Source organism: Somniosus microcephalus, chromosome 24, assembly GCF_052327205.1.
Source record: "Somniosus microcephalus isolate GS21.2 chromosome 24, FLI_Smic_1.0, whole genome shotgun sequence".
Taxonomy (NCBI): domain Eukaryota; kingdom Metazoa; phylum Chordata; class Chondrichthyes; order Squaliformes; family Somniosidae; genus Somniosus; species Somniosus microcephalus.
The window spans coordinates 12,649,327-12,663,620 of record NC_141010.1 but is presented as its reverse complement, the minus strand read 5'-3'; the positions used below and the strand labels follow the sequence as shown (position 1 = coordinate 12,663,620).

The 14,294-nt window shown below is 44.2% G+C and overlaps 1 protein-coding gene across 3 annotated transcripts in view; it reads left to right on the top strand.

Annotated features, from left to right (window-relative positions):
* grnb (granulin b) overlaps window positions 1-13,351 on the top strand; it is a 65,468-nt gene extending 52,117 nt beyond the window's left edge. For 2 of the 3 annotated variants that reach the window (XM_085966223.1, XM_085966225.1), the window contains exons 10-15: window positions 482-712; window positions 2,964-3,206; window positions 4,407-4,637; window positions 7,112-7,354; window positions 8,334-8,549; window positions 10,695-13,351. In XM_085966223.1, the coding sequence (XP_085822349.1) occupies window positions 482-712; window positions 2,964-3,206; window positions 4,407-4,637; window positions 7,112-7,354; window positions 8,334-8,549; window positions 10,695-10,835 (1,305 nt within the window). In that variant the 3' untranslated portion in view covers window positions 10,836-13,351. Of the gene's footprint in view, window positions 1-481; window positions 713-2,963; window positions 3,207-4,406; window positions 4,638-7,111; window positions 7,355-7,440; window positions 8,298-8,333; window positions 8,550-10,694 lie in introns of those variants that run through there. The other variant, XM_085966226.1, reaches the window with a different exon arrangement.
* The last annotated feature ends 943 nt before the right edge of the window (window positions 13,352-14,294 follow it).

Here is a 14,294-nt window from a genome sequence, read left to right as displayed (position 1 = left end):
GGAGGCATGTGTCTCACAACTGTGTACTTGATTTCATATAGATGAATTCAGAGATAAACTTAGTGGAAGGAATTCTACTGTATTATATCGCTTAAAGCAGTGAACGAGTAGAATAATCTGTGTAATCAGTACACTTCGTCATTTAAACTTTAAATGAGGTTTTGTGATAATTTTAATTGCTTTCAAATACTAAAGCAAAATCTCATGAGATAGTCCAGCAACTAATAGCAATTACCAACAGAGTTCACTCTTGGTCTCCTGGGCATGTTATCGAAACTTTTCCTAGGGTTCCAGGCAAGCGTAAGCACTCTGGAAGATTTGTGCAGTTTGGACTCGGCCATAGGAATGAACTGAAATATGAATGCTGACGTAATCGAGGATCAGAAGGTTTAAAAAGACATTTGTGCTCCTAGAACTATTTTTACAGATCAATATTTGAGATTATAATTGCTTTATTGGGTGTTTTTTATTTTCCCATCAGGCAGTTTGCTGTGCCGATCATGTACATTGTTGTCCAAATGGCTTCACATGCAATCCTGATACGGGAGCTTGTTCTACGAAGGGCACCTCCATCCCTTGGCTGACCAAGACTCCAACTATTGTGACGAACACTGCGAGGGATGTCCAGTGTAATGACACCAAGCACTGTCCACCAGATAACACCTGCTGCAAGCAAGCCTCGGGAGATTGGGGGTGCTGCCCCATCCCACAGGTTGGTTTTCAAAAACAAAAAAAAGCATCGATGATCATATGCGGAATCTTTGTCGTACAAATAGGTTATCAAAGCGGTGAAGGAAGCTCCATTGTTACAAGTAGTGGTTTCAACACAATGGCCCAGAAATTAGGTTCGGGGGCTTGCCGCGCGTGCAAGCCCCTGATGTGCACTCAACCGGCGTGCCGACATCTGAAGCCTGGGCCTGCTTGGCATTCCTGTCACTGGCCCGGTTCAGCTGTTGGCGCGCTGTGCTTACCTGATCCAGCGGCGTAGTTAGTTCGATGTGCTGGCTGGGATCAGGTGAGCACTGTGCAGCCAATCAGGGGAGGGGAAACTTCATTCGTGAGTTTGATAGTAAGAACTGTCAAACTCATGAAAAGTACGGGCGCCCAAAACACTAGTTAAACTTTAAATAAAATCTAAAAAAAATCCCACTAATTAAATGAACTATAAATAACTTTAAAAAATAATTTTAAACAATTAATCAAATTTTTGAAAGATTTTTTTAAAAATCGGGTCTAAAACTACACTTACCTTACTGTAAAGTCCTTAAAAACAATAAAACTGTGGAAAAAATGTTACTTTAAGTAATAGACCACTTACCTTAAAGAATGAAGTCCTTGCGTCTCCTTTTTACATTCGTAAAAAGGGGAGGCCCTTACACACTCGCAAACCTGTTTTGGGGGGGGGGGAAGGAATTTCAGCGCGCATGCGTTCATGCCGGTTTTCCGCGCATGCGCTGTGCATGCTGAAAACCGGCACTTCATCGGGCCCACGCGCGAGTACCCCGTCCGTACCCACGCGTTGGGCCCGGAATTACTGGGCCATTGATCTCGTTTCTAGCTGGAAAGGAGGTGTCAGTGTACAGCCGGTGGGGGAGTGGAATTAGGAGTATAAATTTAGCAATAGGAAAGGTTGCTTATCCCAACAATCTATTTGACTGAAAAGTTGAAAGTCCTATAATTTATAAAAAAAAAAAAAAAAATTTTTTAATTGAGATGTTACGAATCGTGAGTGAAGAGATACAGGAAACTCCCTTTTAACCGACACCTAAATATCCGGAAATCTCTCTTAACCGGCAAAATTCAGGAGTAGGTTCAGCTAAGTTTTACTATATATTAGTGACCGTGTAACCGGGACTCCTGCACAAGTGCCGTGTAACTGGGGCACCTGTGGCCGTGCAACGGGGACTCCTGCACCTGTGGCTGTGTACGGGGCTCTCGTATCTTGGTAAGTATACCTCTCTGTAATCCGGACTTTTTGATCAACCGGCACCGCGCCGGTCCCGTCGGTGCCGGATAAAAAAAAGTTTCCTGTATATCCATGTTTTTCCCCCTTTGCTCTAATAGTTCCATTTTATTTAACTGCAACATCCATTGTATATCGGGTTCAGTCACTTTACAATTTTCAAATGGCTCTTCTTGTATCATACATGAGCATCGAATGTGTTGGCCAGGCTACCATGTGTTTGGGTAACATTGTGCAAGGGGAAATGGGTGAGAGCCTGCAGTTGGGATTCTGAACTGCAGGTGGGTGGGTGTTATGAGCTGGGGTAGTTGTCTGTTTACCCCCCCCCCCCCCCCCCCCCCCACTATCCCCATCTGTAGGGTTCAAGGGTATGGGTTGGTTTCCGAAGGATTATTATGGACAATTTTTGCAGACATTGAATCGCCTCTTGGAAAACCCATCTTAATTTGGTGTTTTCGCTTTTGCTGCCACGGGCAGTTTGCTGCGAAGATCACACACACTGCTGTCCCAGTGGCTACACGTGTAATGTTCAGCTAGGAATGTGTCAAAAGAAGGGTAGTTCCATTCCCATGGTCCTAAAGCTCACAGCCAGTGTGGAAAGAATGGAAGGCAAGATGTCTGATGTTCGCTGTGATGATGGTACAACGTGTTTATCGGGGTGCACTTGCTGCAAAGGTGGTTCTGGAGGCTGGGGCTGCTGCGATTTACCTCAGGTTAGTAGAACATTTCCAGTCATTTCCCTTTCTGCGCTGGGTCACTTGATGCACTATCAATTAACCCTCTTCCTCTCCTCTGACAATGTAGCGTTGGGTGAGGTATCAGCCTTGATTATATTCCCATGTCTACATGTGGGGTGTGTAGACCCACAACCTTCTGGCCCAGAGGGAGTGTGCAGGGGAACCAAACTCTGACACGAATATGCAATTGCAACTTGTTTTCCTTAATTAAACTTAAAACACTTCTTGGTAAACCTGTGTTCTCTTGTTTTTACTCCCATCAGGCAGTTTGCTGTGAAGACCACGTACACTGTTGTCCTGCTGGTTACACTTGTGATGTTCAGAAAGGTTTGTGTGAGAAGAATGATGCATTATACCCCCTGGTCATCGAGAATTCAGCATTTGTGAAACAGACATTGCAGGGCAGGCTATCGGTTGTTATGTGTGATCCGACTGCAAGCTGCCCAACAAACACTACGTGCTGTAAAATGAGCTCTGGCTTATGGATGTGCTGTCCTCTTCCACAGGTACTCAAGATTAATTTGAATTAATTTTCCTTATTCACTTGTTGCAAACTATTATTTTACAGACTAGTTGATTATAGACCAAATTTTTAAAGTTACATTTCTCCACATTCCTATAACCAATCATCCATCCTTACCTCTTTGTTCTCTCAGTCTTGTGCTTAGTCATTCCTTTGCTCACTCGCTTTCCAAGACATGGGGCTCCGCCCCTCCGACAGGCATAGAAATTTACGCCTCCTTTTGCTGAGGTGGAGGTTGGCAATGTGTGGCAGTGAAAGAAAGCACGTCTTAGTGACCGATTGGTCGGTGCGAGCAAGCTGAGCTCGCGGATCTACATCTCGAGGCTAAACCTGACGTGGCAGTCCGGAGGGAGATGGAGCTGAGGCTGGCGGCACACAGGTGTTTCTGGGAGCTGAAGAGGGATGGTTTTGGCTTTGCTGACGCTGAATTGGAGAAAGTTTTGGCTCCTGCCGGTTTTGAAGTTGGTTAGGCAGTTAAGGTGGTGGGGTTGATGGCAAAAGTTGGAGAGGGTAGAGCTGGATTTCATCAGAGTACATGTGAAATTGACCCCATGCTTCCAGATAATATTGGCAGAGGCGTTGTGTGAATGAGGAAGAGAAAAGGGGCTGAGGGTGGAACCCTTTGGTACACTTGAAGTTACAGAGCCACGGGAGCAGAAAAAGTTCAGGTGATAATCGTTTTTTTAAATTATGAAGGGCTCTGATGAGAAGGGAAAGATTATTTCTTGTGGTTATGGAGTTGGTGCCAAGGGAACAGTAAAAGAAAAAGCGTGCACTTATACGGAGCCTTTCATGACCGAGGGGGCAGAGTTGGAGGAACCATCTGAGATGATGTAATGTCTATGGTGCAACAGGGTGGGAGAGTAGTGCTACAGAGCTTGAACTGTGGAAGGTTTTGGTGAGAGTCAGGCAGTTAGTTTAATTGCACATTGTTCTTAGAGCCGGCACACAAACACAGTGCGTAAAATGGACACCACCTGTGCTGTAAACGTTGTGGTTCAGTGAGCATGAGGGTAACGATAGGGTAGCCACGTCGAAGTGGATTGTCCCGGAGAAGCTGCTTATCCAACTTTACTTTTAGATTGAATTAATATGGACTTGTGACTCGGGTTTTGTAGTTTGAGAAAAAGCTTTCTTGGAAAATTAGTCCTAATTAAGTGTTCTCTTCATTTCTCTCCGTCAGGCTGTTTGCTGTGCCGATCACATTCATTGCTGTCCCAATGGTTACATATGCGATGTTCAGGCAGGAGTCTGTCACAAGGGCAGTATTTCCACTCCCTTGGTCACAAAGATGCCAACTATTGTGAAAGATGAAACCTCAGATGTCCAGTGTGATGGCACTACAAAATGTCAATTGGGTACGACCTGTTGCAGAAATGTCTCAGGACAGTGGGCCTGCTGCCCTCTTCCACAGGTTAGTTGGTGCTGTCTCGTACTACATGAGGGGATATCTACCTGTTCATTCCTTTGATTCTTCATCGTGCTCTGATGGCTAACCCTCGAGGCTGTTGGTGGACTTGGTTTGTATGCATACACGTATTTTGTCTTTTTTGCATTGGTTCCCTTTCCTAATATAAGGATTTCTCAAAAACCTCAAGTGATCAGCTCTTAGATGGGAGAGGGAAAGAGAGGTAGGCACGCCATTTGTTCATCTGTAGTTAGCAGTTGTCTTTGGATGAAGAGGGGTAATTGTAGCCGAGTGTTCAAACCATCCACGTTCCTCTTGGGGGAAGGATATATAGAGACGCATCCACAAATTCAGAGTAGGGTTAAATGTTGCTGTATAGTTCAATAACTCTACAAGATGCTGTCAGTCACATGGTGCGGTACTGGGCTACACAGACAAGGGACATCCCGGGTTGATTCCCTATTGGGTTCAGATTTGATTGATCTTAATCAAGATGACATTGATTACAATTGGCTTCATTGCTGATGGGGCTAGAAAGGAGTAGAAAATCAGCCAGAATTCCAGTTATGACCCATATTCCATTACTACTGCGTGTGCGGATGTCGGCTGAGGGTAACATCGTGCTCGAATGTGATCCCTCCATAGCTTTCTGACAGTTGCTTCTTGAGGTCACTTGGTCAAGGTGGCAGAGGAGTGGTTCCTCTAGAAATATTTCACAAGATTTGTTGCCTTTGCCAGATGAGAGAAGAAATTTGAGGAAGTCTGCAAAGCTGGAATGCAGAAGTGTGTGTGTGGGACAAACCTAGTCTGACTGCTTATTCACTCATCGGGCAGCTTAAAGTAAAGCCCACATTCATACAACAGTGATTTGCAGACTGCCATCTGGTGGCCGACCAGATACGGTGTTAGAAGCACCGTGTCGAACAGGACATAGACGGTGCACCCTGCTCATCAATGCTCCCTCTGCTCTTCCAACTCTGCTTGCTGGATTTGTAACAATCCACCCCTTTCCCTCTCCCCCAGCTACACCCTCAGTGGCAGAGTCTTCAGCTACCAGTTCCCTTCACTTTGAAATTCTGTTCCCCAACCTCCACCTTTGCCTAATTTCTCTGCTGCTTCGTGCTCCAGGTCTCTCACTCCCCTTGTGTATGCTTTGGGATGTTCCATTATGTGAAATGCGCTATGGGGGGTAGCACTCTCGCCTCCTTGAGTCAGAAGGTTGTGGGTTCAAGTCCCACTCCAGGGACTTGAGCACAAAATCTAGGCTGACACTCCAGTGTAGTGCTGAGGGAGCGCCGCACTGTCGGAGGTGCCGCCTTTCAGATGACTCGTTAAACCGAGGCCCCGTCTGCTCTCGGGTGGACGCAAACGATCCCAGGGCACTATTTCGAAGAAGACCAGGGGAGTTCCCCCGGTGTCCTGGGCCAATATTTATCCCTCAACCAACATCACTAAAACAGATGATCTGGTCATTATCACACTGCTGTTTGTGGGAGCTTGCTGTGTGCAAATTGGCTGCTGCGTTTACTACATTACAACAGTGACTACACTTCAATAGTATTTCATAGGTTGTAAAGCACTGTGGGACATCCGGTGGTCATGAAAGACACTACAGAAATGTTAATAGTTGTAATATAATACTATTGCGTGTAGAGAAAAGCACTCACGACTCTGCCTCAAGTCTGCCTTCGCAGCAACCTCAAAAGCGTTCCCTTCTGCATCAGACATTTTTCCATTACCCATTCCCACGCCAGCCATCAGTTGACGTCTCTTAATAAAATTGCCAAATTGGGTGCATTTTCGTCTTGCAGACTTGTGCCAGTTGGAAACTGGAGATTGCACAAGTTCATCTCGCATAAGACTATTCCAGCCAACAGGCAGAGAATTCCTGTGGGCCTGATTTGAGGCCGGACCTCTGAGGTAAAGGGGACCTGGCCTAAAAATTAGAGCCCGGCCTTTCAAGAGTGAAGTTAGGAAACACTTCTACACGCAAAAGGTGGGAGAGGTTTGGAACTCTTCCGCAATTGGTGCTTCGTCAATTGATAACAAAAATCCATCAACCCCCGATTTAAAATTAACTGAAGGTATTAAGGGCTATGGGGCAAAGGTGTGTATGTGGAGTTATGCCACAGATCAGCCATGATCTCATTTGAATTATTGAGCAGTCTCGAGGGGCTAAATGGCCTCCTCCTGTTCCAATGTTCCTATAAAGGCCATTGCTGAATTCAGTGCATCACCCAGTCCCTTGTGTATTGTAATTTTATCTGAATATGATGTGAAATTTCTTTCCCTAACACCACATTCTTATGAGGTGGGTCCTTAGGTTCCACTAATGGAGGGTAGGGCGTGTCGTGTGGAACCCTTTCGTAGTTGAAAGAACAGTCTCGAATTATATTTTCATTGAGCAATTTTAATTTGGGGGGGGGGGGAAGTTGACAAGAGAAATAGAACCAAAATCTCTGCCTTTCTGCCCCTATCAGGCAGTTTGCTGCAAAGACAAAGTCCACTGCTGTCCCACTGGCTACACTTGTGATGTTGAGCAGGGATCCTGCCTGAAGAATGTGGTGTCTTTCTCCTGGACTGCCAGTAAAGCAGCTATCGTGAAATCCCTGGAGAAGAGCAGGACATTGGCTATCAAGTGTGATGGGACTGTGAGCTGCCCTGCAGGCAGTACCTGCTGTCAACGGCGCTCAGGAGGCTGGGGCTGCTGCCCTCTGACTGCGGTAAGTTAAGCCTTTGCTTCTGTTTAGAGCCGTTATATGGCAAACTCATTTGAGTCAAATATCCTCACCAAATCTTGTTCCTGCAGGGGGTCACGGAACAACTACAAAGGGCAGTGAATCGACACGTAAACTGTAGTGTATGTAACCTGTACCACCTTAAGAGACTACCTTAAGGTGATGAACTACTTTCTGATGGCTCCTGTATATTGTAGTACCAGTGGTGACCACACCGGTATATAAACTCTCTGGAGCAGTTTGTATTTCAGTTCAGCCCTGACCCTCAATTACTAAAGACCTGTTTAAGTATTCTGTTGTCTGTGTCCAGTTATTCAGCATAACTACATTTGGGAAATCACAGACTCAACATAAACCACAACATTCCATGTTGCTTTTTCTTTAAACCTTGTATTCCCTGAATTAAGATGAATAAGGGGTGATTTGATCAAAGTTTTCAAGATATTTAAGGGATGTAGGTGCTCTTATTTAACCATGAATGAGACAATGGCCCTTTTCAAATCTCCAGACCCACGCTATTCCAACAGGACAAAGCACCGAGTGAGAAATAGAACAGAGGGGAGCAGAGTTGCCTGAGCTTTGCGAGCCTGAGTGCCAGGAGTTGCAGGCCACAGTTCAGACAACCTTTCTGTATAACTTAATGTCACAAAAACAACTGAAACTGCCATTGAACACAAGTTTGAATCCCAATAAAACACTGAAGTGAATTCACGGATGGGAATACAAGGTCCAGTAATTATGTCCATTTTATGATCAACGTGCCAGAAACTGTTAATGCTATGTAAACTTTCTAGCTGTTGTAATGTTAATATTTCCCCCCTCATTGGATTTTATAAACTCTAGATTTAACTTGCTGTCTTATGAGATCAGGTTTTGCAAACAGCTGCTGTGGTTCCTTACTTGGAGGGAGCGAGGCCCTCTAGGTGTTGAGGTGGCGCTGAAGATTTTCTTGTATTTCCACCAGGCTGTGTGCTGCGAGGATCACGAGCACTGCTGTCCAAACGGCTACACCTGTAACTTGAGGGCCGGCACCTGTGAAAAGCAAAGCCTGTCTGTACCCTGGGAGGTCAAACAATCGCCTCTCTCTGATGTGAAATGTGATGACGCGTTCCGATGCCAGTCTCCGGCCACCTGCTGTAAGATGGCCTCCGGGAGCTGGGCTTGCTGTCCCTACGAACAAGTAAGTGCATCAGAAATTGCACACTGCTCCCTCAGTGGGCTGATTTTGGCACTCGCGTAGCACTGTGCAATATGGACCCGACGGTGTCGGGTTCAGTGACGAGTTTGCTGGTTTGAGCTGGCTTGACGATAAAAATGCTTCAGTTGGGGTTCAGTGTCCTTCAGCTGCAGGGGAGAAAGCACCATCCAGAGTTCCCGCTCTTAATCACTGTTGGACATTGCGAGAGAGCAGGATAAGGCTCGGCTGTGATGCCGTCCCCAATGTCAAATGGCATGCTGAAATTCACACTATAGGCTCGCATGTGAAGAATGTCTGTTTCTGAGGTGCTGTAGAACTGCATCCTACCATTAGTAGATCCCTTCATGGAAGAAGGAAAGAATGTGGGGCGGGGTAAACTGGAGCCCGATTCGGCTATATGAAGTTGGTGGTGCATCGATGCATTTCAGCAAGGTCTGAATATCTCTTGTAGCAAAGTACACAGGACATTATCTCTTGCAAATGATTTTGAAATATCCCTTGCCAACTGAGCCCTTGCAGTACGAGTCAGAGCTGTGGTAAATGGCTTATTTTGACACCAATTCATTGGCGTTTGTCAGTGCTGGGGGCCAGTGTTTGAATGTCAGGCTGCCAATCTTTAAACTTTGCACCATGGGATTCTTTGTTAATGCTTTGCAATTTCTCCATCCTCAACCCTGTTTTGGTTTGATTGCTTTTCTGTGTAATATTACGCTGTAAGATCCTGTGTTTAAACCGGTTCAGTTCTTCATAATACAGTACGATAAATAAACCAGGCTATGTATTAAACATCACTGAAAAGCTGGCTAGGTTGGCTTGAGAAGCAATAGTTGTAAAGTTCCTTACTTGGGTTTCTATGTCAGATCTGTAACATCGAAAATGATTTTTCACCGATTTAAATGGGTAATATAACCCATCTAGTTTCTTCAATTCTGCTTCATAAGTTGCTAATATCTGGTTGAAAATATCCTTTTGTGGAGAAAAACACTTAAAAATCTGTTTAAAGCATCTCTGGCAGTGGAAGCATCTATGTATTTGAGGAGTTGTCAGGGTCATTGAACCATTACATAGGAACAGGAGTAGGCCATTCAGCCCCTCGAACTGTTAGCAAATGAATTGCAGGGCCTTTATCACAGAGCAGTTACTCTCTGCTAAAGGTTTCAAACGAAAGGTGACTGGACTTCAGCATCATAGGAGTAAATGCACTCGCCCCTTAAAGCATAGGCCAGGGCCTCAAGTCATGCAGGGTCCAGTTGTCCAGGTTAGCAGACCCCAGTTGTGATCGGGGCTAATTTAAACTTGGGGAGCATAAGTGAATATATCTTTTTGAAACCCAATGTCACGTCAAGCATGCCTAATATCATTCAGCGCAGAGCAAACTTGCTGGTAATTGTGTAGAAAAGAATTCACAGGGCGAGTTATAAATTAGCAATCGTACTGTAGGCCCTTCACCGCAGGGCAGCTGGAGATGGGTAATAAATGCGGCCTTGCCAGCATCACCCAGGTCCTATGAACAAAATGTTTTAAAAATATTGCAATGTCTTATAAACACCAATCTGGGTCTTGAGGTATGGAACTAAGAAAGTCAATAGGATGAAAAGCAATTCCGCTACACTCCGTCCCTGTGTATGAAAGTGAACCTGCGGAATGCATCATCTTTATACACTTGTAAAATAGAACTGAGCTGTTCAAAGTGTAAAGATGCCTGTTTCAGTCAGTTTAAGGACTTTTTTTTAAAATCAAACTTGAGGCTCGTGATTGCCCAGCAGGCACTTTACCCGTTGAGGTTCCAATAATTATTTACCGTGTATTCATCACAAGGCAGCTCTTCCTGCACAAGATGAAGCAGAAATTCTGAAACCGATGAAAAATGTTCATTTTATTCATTTGGATTGGTTTTGATCCTGGCTATGCAGACAAGTAGCTTTCCACCACTGCCTGATTCTCAACTGCAGAGTGGCAGCTCTAGCATTGAGCATCCAAAGGATTCTAAGGTTATGTGAAACCATGAATTCATTGCGGGTCTTGCAAAGATTCAAATCAGTGTGAACGTACCCCTGATCCTTAACTGTGTAACGTTAAGATCGCAGTTATGAATTGCTCTAATGTAACATTTGAATTCTCTTGCAGGCTACTTGCTGTGAAGATAAGCTGCACTGCTGCCCGAATGGCTACACGTGTAATGGAGCTGCTAAAGCGTGTACGATTCGGCCTCCGCTAAGTTGGGACCTGTTCTTTTCAAAGCACAAAAAGCCCTTCAACTCTCTGTGACGTGCTTGTGCCTCTAATCTGCTCGAGCTGTGTAATGCACCAAAACAAAACCCTCCAGATTGAAAACTTGGGAATTGTACAAAAGGAAATATTTGAGTAACTTTTTATAGTGTATCTTTAAGTCAAGTCTACTGTACAGCATAAAGCAGGTTCTTCATATAGTAAAGAACAGCTCTGGGGTAGAAAAATCTGGATTAAGTCTCTTGGATATTTTTCTTAAATGATTTTAACCCTCTGTCAAAGGTGTTTACTATAAAATCCTTTTTAGGGGCCTCTTCTGTAAACTGTGGATCCTGTTTTTGTGCATTACATGGATGCTGAATGTAAAATTGCACCACCTTGAAACCCAGCTGCTCAGTTCTCCTACAAAATGGAAACTTGCAGGTTTGTTAACCATCTCCACGTCGAGAAGTAAGAGACAACCCATCTGATAAAATAGTAACCTGATTGGTTTCATTCAAACATACTAGATATTTACTGAGGGAGATGACCTATCTCTCGTCTGCAAATCATCCAAATCTGTCCTTCAACTCTGCTGTAAGCCCTTTTATTCACTGTGCACTCGGTATGTGTCTCAGGGTAATGCTCTTGACTGTCTCCAACAGGATCACTGAAGGACATTTGGAAATGATAGCGAACCTTGATTACCCAGTACAGGTGCAACCACTGGTTGGAGCGGGGGGAAGAGAGGGGGCAGCGTTCTTCCCTCTTCCACTCTCCAGTGGTTTGGCCTGGATTATGACACACACTCCCTGCCAAATAGAATGGCCCTTATGTGTGCCCTTCTCCTCTTCTCCCCCCACCGCCCACATTTCTTTCTGTGCCTGTGTCTCTTGCTAAATTTCTATGTTTTAGCCTGACACCAGCTGAATGTGTCATTCTGTAGATCAGGCAATGATCTGATCTCTTTCCTGGCACACCTAAGCAGCACTACTCCACATTAGGCTTCAAACCAACCTCACAGGTTATAGAAAGAAAGAGACACAGGACACAACAGATTAATTTTAGATGATAAACAGAAAATGCTGGAAATACTCAGCAGGTCAGGCAGCATCTGTGGCGAGAGAAAGAGAGTTAACGTGTCAGGTCGATGCCCCTTCGTCAGACCTGAAACGTCATTGACCTGAACCTGTAATTTCTCTCCACAGATGCTGCCTGACCCGCTGAGTATTTCCAGCATTTTCTGTTTTTATTTGATTTCCAGCATCTGCAGAGTTTTGTTGTTTTGTTTTAGAACAATTTTAGAACCACTCCTCAGGTGATGCAAGCTTTGAGATATTTGAGACTGTGTAAAATGTTATAAATACTAATTCAAAAACTAATTGGCCTGGACAGACTATTAACATGCTTACCAATGTTCCCTTTAAGCTCTGCAGAGCTCCAGGGGTCCTGAGCAGCCGGTGAGACGGCTTTTAAATTGAAAAAAATGTTTATGCGTGGACTTTTGAATGGGCTGTGTGGCCCCCCAAAAAATTTGACGCTCACTACTAGTTCTTTGGTCAAATTGTAAAATGAGTTCTGATTTTTAATGGTAAGGACATTTTTCTAACTTTTTTTTGCTGAGATTTGTTGAGTGCGCATCTATTCCTAACTTAAATTTGGTTCTGGTGTATCCATTCCTGCTTTTTGTTTCATTAATTGTACTCGTGCCCATCCCAGGCCAGTGCTGTTCAAAGACAAGAGGGAAGCAAAAGATTTCCCAGTTCTTTTTAAGGGCATTGGTAGCTTGCAGAATTAGCCAAAGGCCGACAGCAGCTTCAGTGAGGGGAAAGTCGTCACGGTGTTGACTAAAGCAGGCAGGTCATCTGGTGCCTGTAATCTTCCCAAACCTTCTGTTTTGTTCACTGGAAGAATATCTGATCTCCTTTCACTTATAACAATAAAGATTAATTCTATTACAATTTACTGTTATCATGAATATACGGACTGAAAAGTCAAGCTTTGCACAATCCTGCTTATTTCTGGGTAAGGTCAAGCTGCCGACCTTGTGATGGACTGGCTGTATATTTGATCATTAGTTTCTGATTGCTTCTTTCTGAACACTCCTAATGGTGTGTGTGTGTGGCAAATATTTGAGCAGTTTGTTTCGAGTGACGTAGAAAATTCAATCCGAGGCGGCAGTTTCCCCCAAGTATAAATTTCTATTGTAGCTCCTCGTACATTTCTATAAACTAATGTTTGAACGGAGAGTTTTAAATAAGTTCTGTATTTTTGGAACCCTTGTGTCCGCTACACAATGCATCTCATTATGTAGGACCTTCCACAGTGGCCGCTGTTTAAATCCACTTCAGTGTGTGATTCTCTCTGGAACGTTCAGTCAACCGTTGCAGTTTGACCACAGGCCGAGAGTGACTGAGTGAAAGCTCAGTGGATGACTGAAAGGATGGTACTACGTTACTGCTTTGGCATTACTGGAAAGGGAATTCCTGCAGCTACATAATGCAAATCAAATCGCTCGTACTGTGCAATGTCCGTTTCTTTTTTGGGGATGTTTGCAATAAATAAAAATGAATTCATTTGGAATATTGTGTTTATTTTGGCTTGGCTGGTCCAGGGCAACCATGTGAGTAGCATGCACCTAAAATCTTGTCCTGAGGCTGCAGATAGGTGGGGGTCTCGTGTTGCTGGAGCAAATTCCCTTGACACTGACTTTAACCAGATTGTGATGTAAACCGATTTGACTTGGGGCCCAACCTAAACTGCTGCTTCACGTTACTTTGTTGGAATCCCAGAAGGTTACGTGGCTTCCGGGTGCGGTGGGGAGTGTATGTGTTGCGATGCACAAACAATCACGACTGAGACAAACTAGATGGACCAGTAGGTCTTTTGCTGTCCCTCATTTTCCATATATTCGTAACCTCAGCAGAAGAGGGGGAGCAGTAATGTAGGTTGGGCTCCAATTCAAAACCTGTTTGGATACGATTTAAAAAGCAGGTTGGACTGGTTCCAAGTCAAATCCAATTTTTATTTTTTTTGGGTTTTATTTGCATTTCCCTGGAGATGTGATTGGTCCAGAGGTATGATCAATATTGGGAATGGCTACCTGATGCTTGCTGGATACCTGAGCACAACATTAAATTCTAGTCTTCATTTTTTAAATACTTTTATCAATGAGTTTCTGCATCCCAAGAACGACGGGCTCTGATACTTCACTTTGCGAATGGGATGTTTCCAGATTGGCATTCTAAGCTTACAGTAGTTTGTCATTCATCCACTCAACATGCTGTAGAACTCAGTAAGTCAGTCAAAATTGGGTATGGATGTGTGTTTGCTCCTACCCAGCAATGAGTGTACATTTAGGAAAGTTCTTTGCAATAGAATTATAAAAAAATTGCTGGATGTAAATGAATTAATGTTCATAAAGTAAGTTTATAGCACAAAGGGCCATTCGGCCCATCGTGTCTGTGCCGGCCAAAAAGCTATCCAGCCTAATCCCATTGTCCTGCTCTTGAAGGCTAC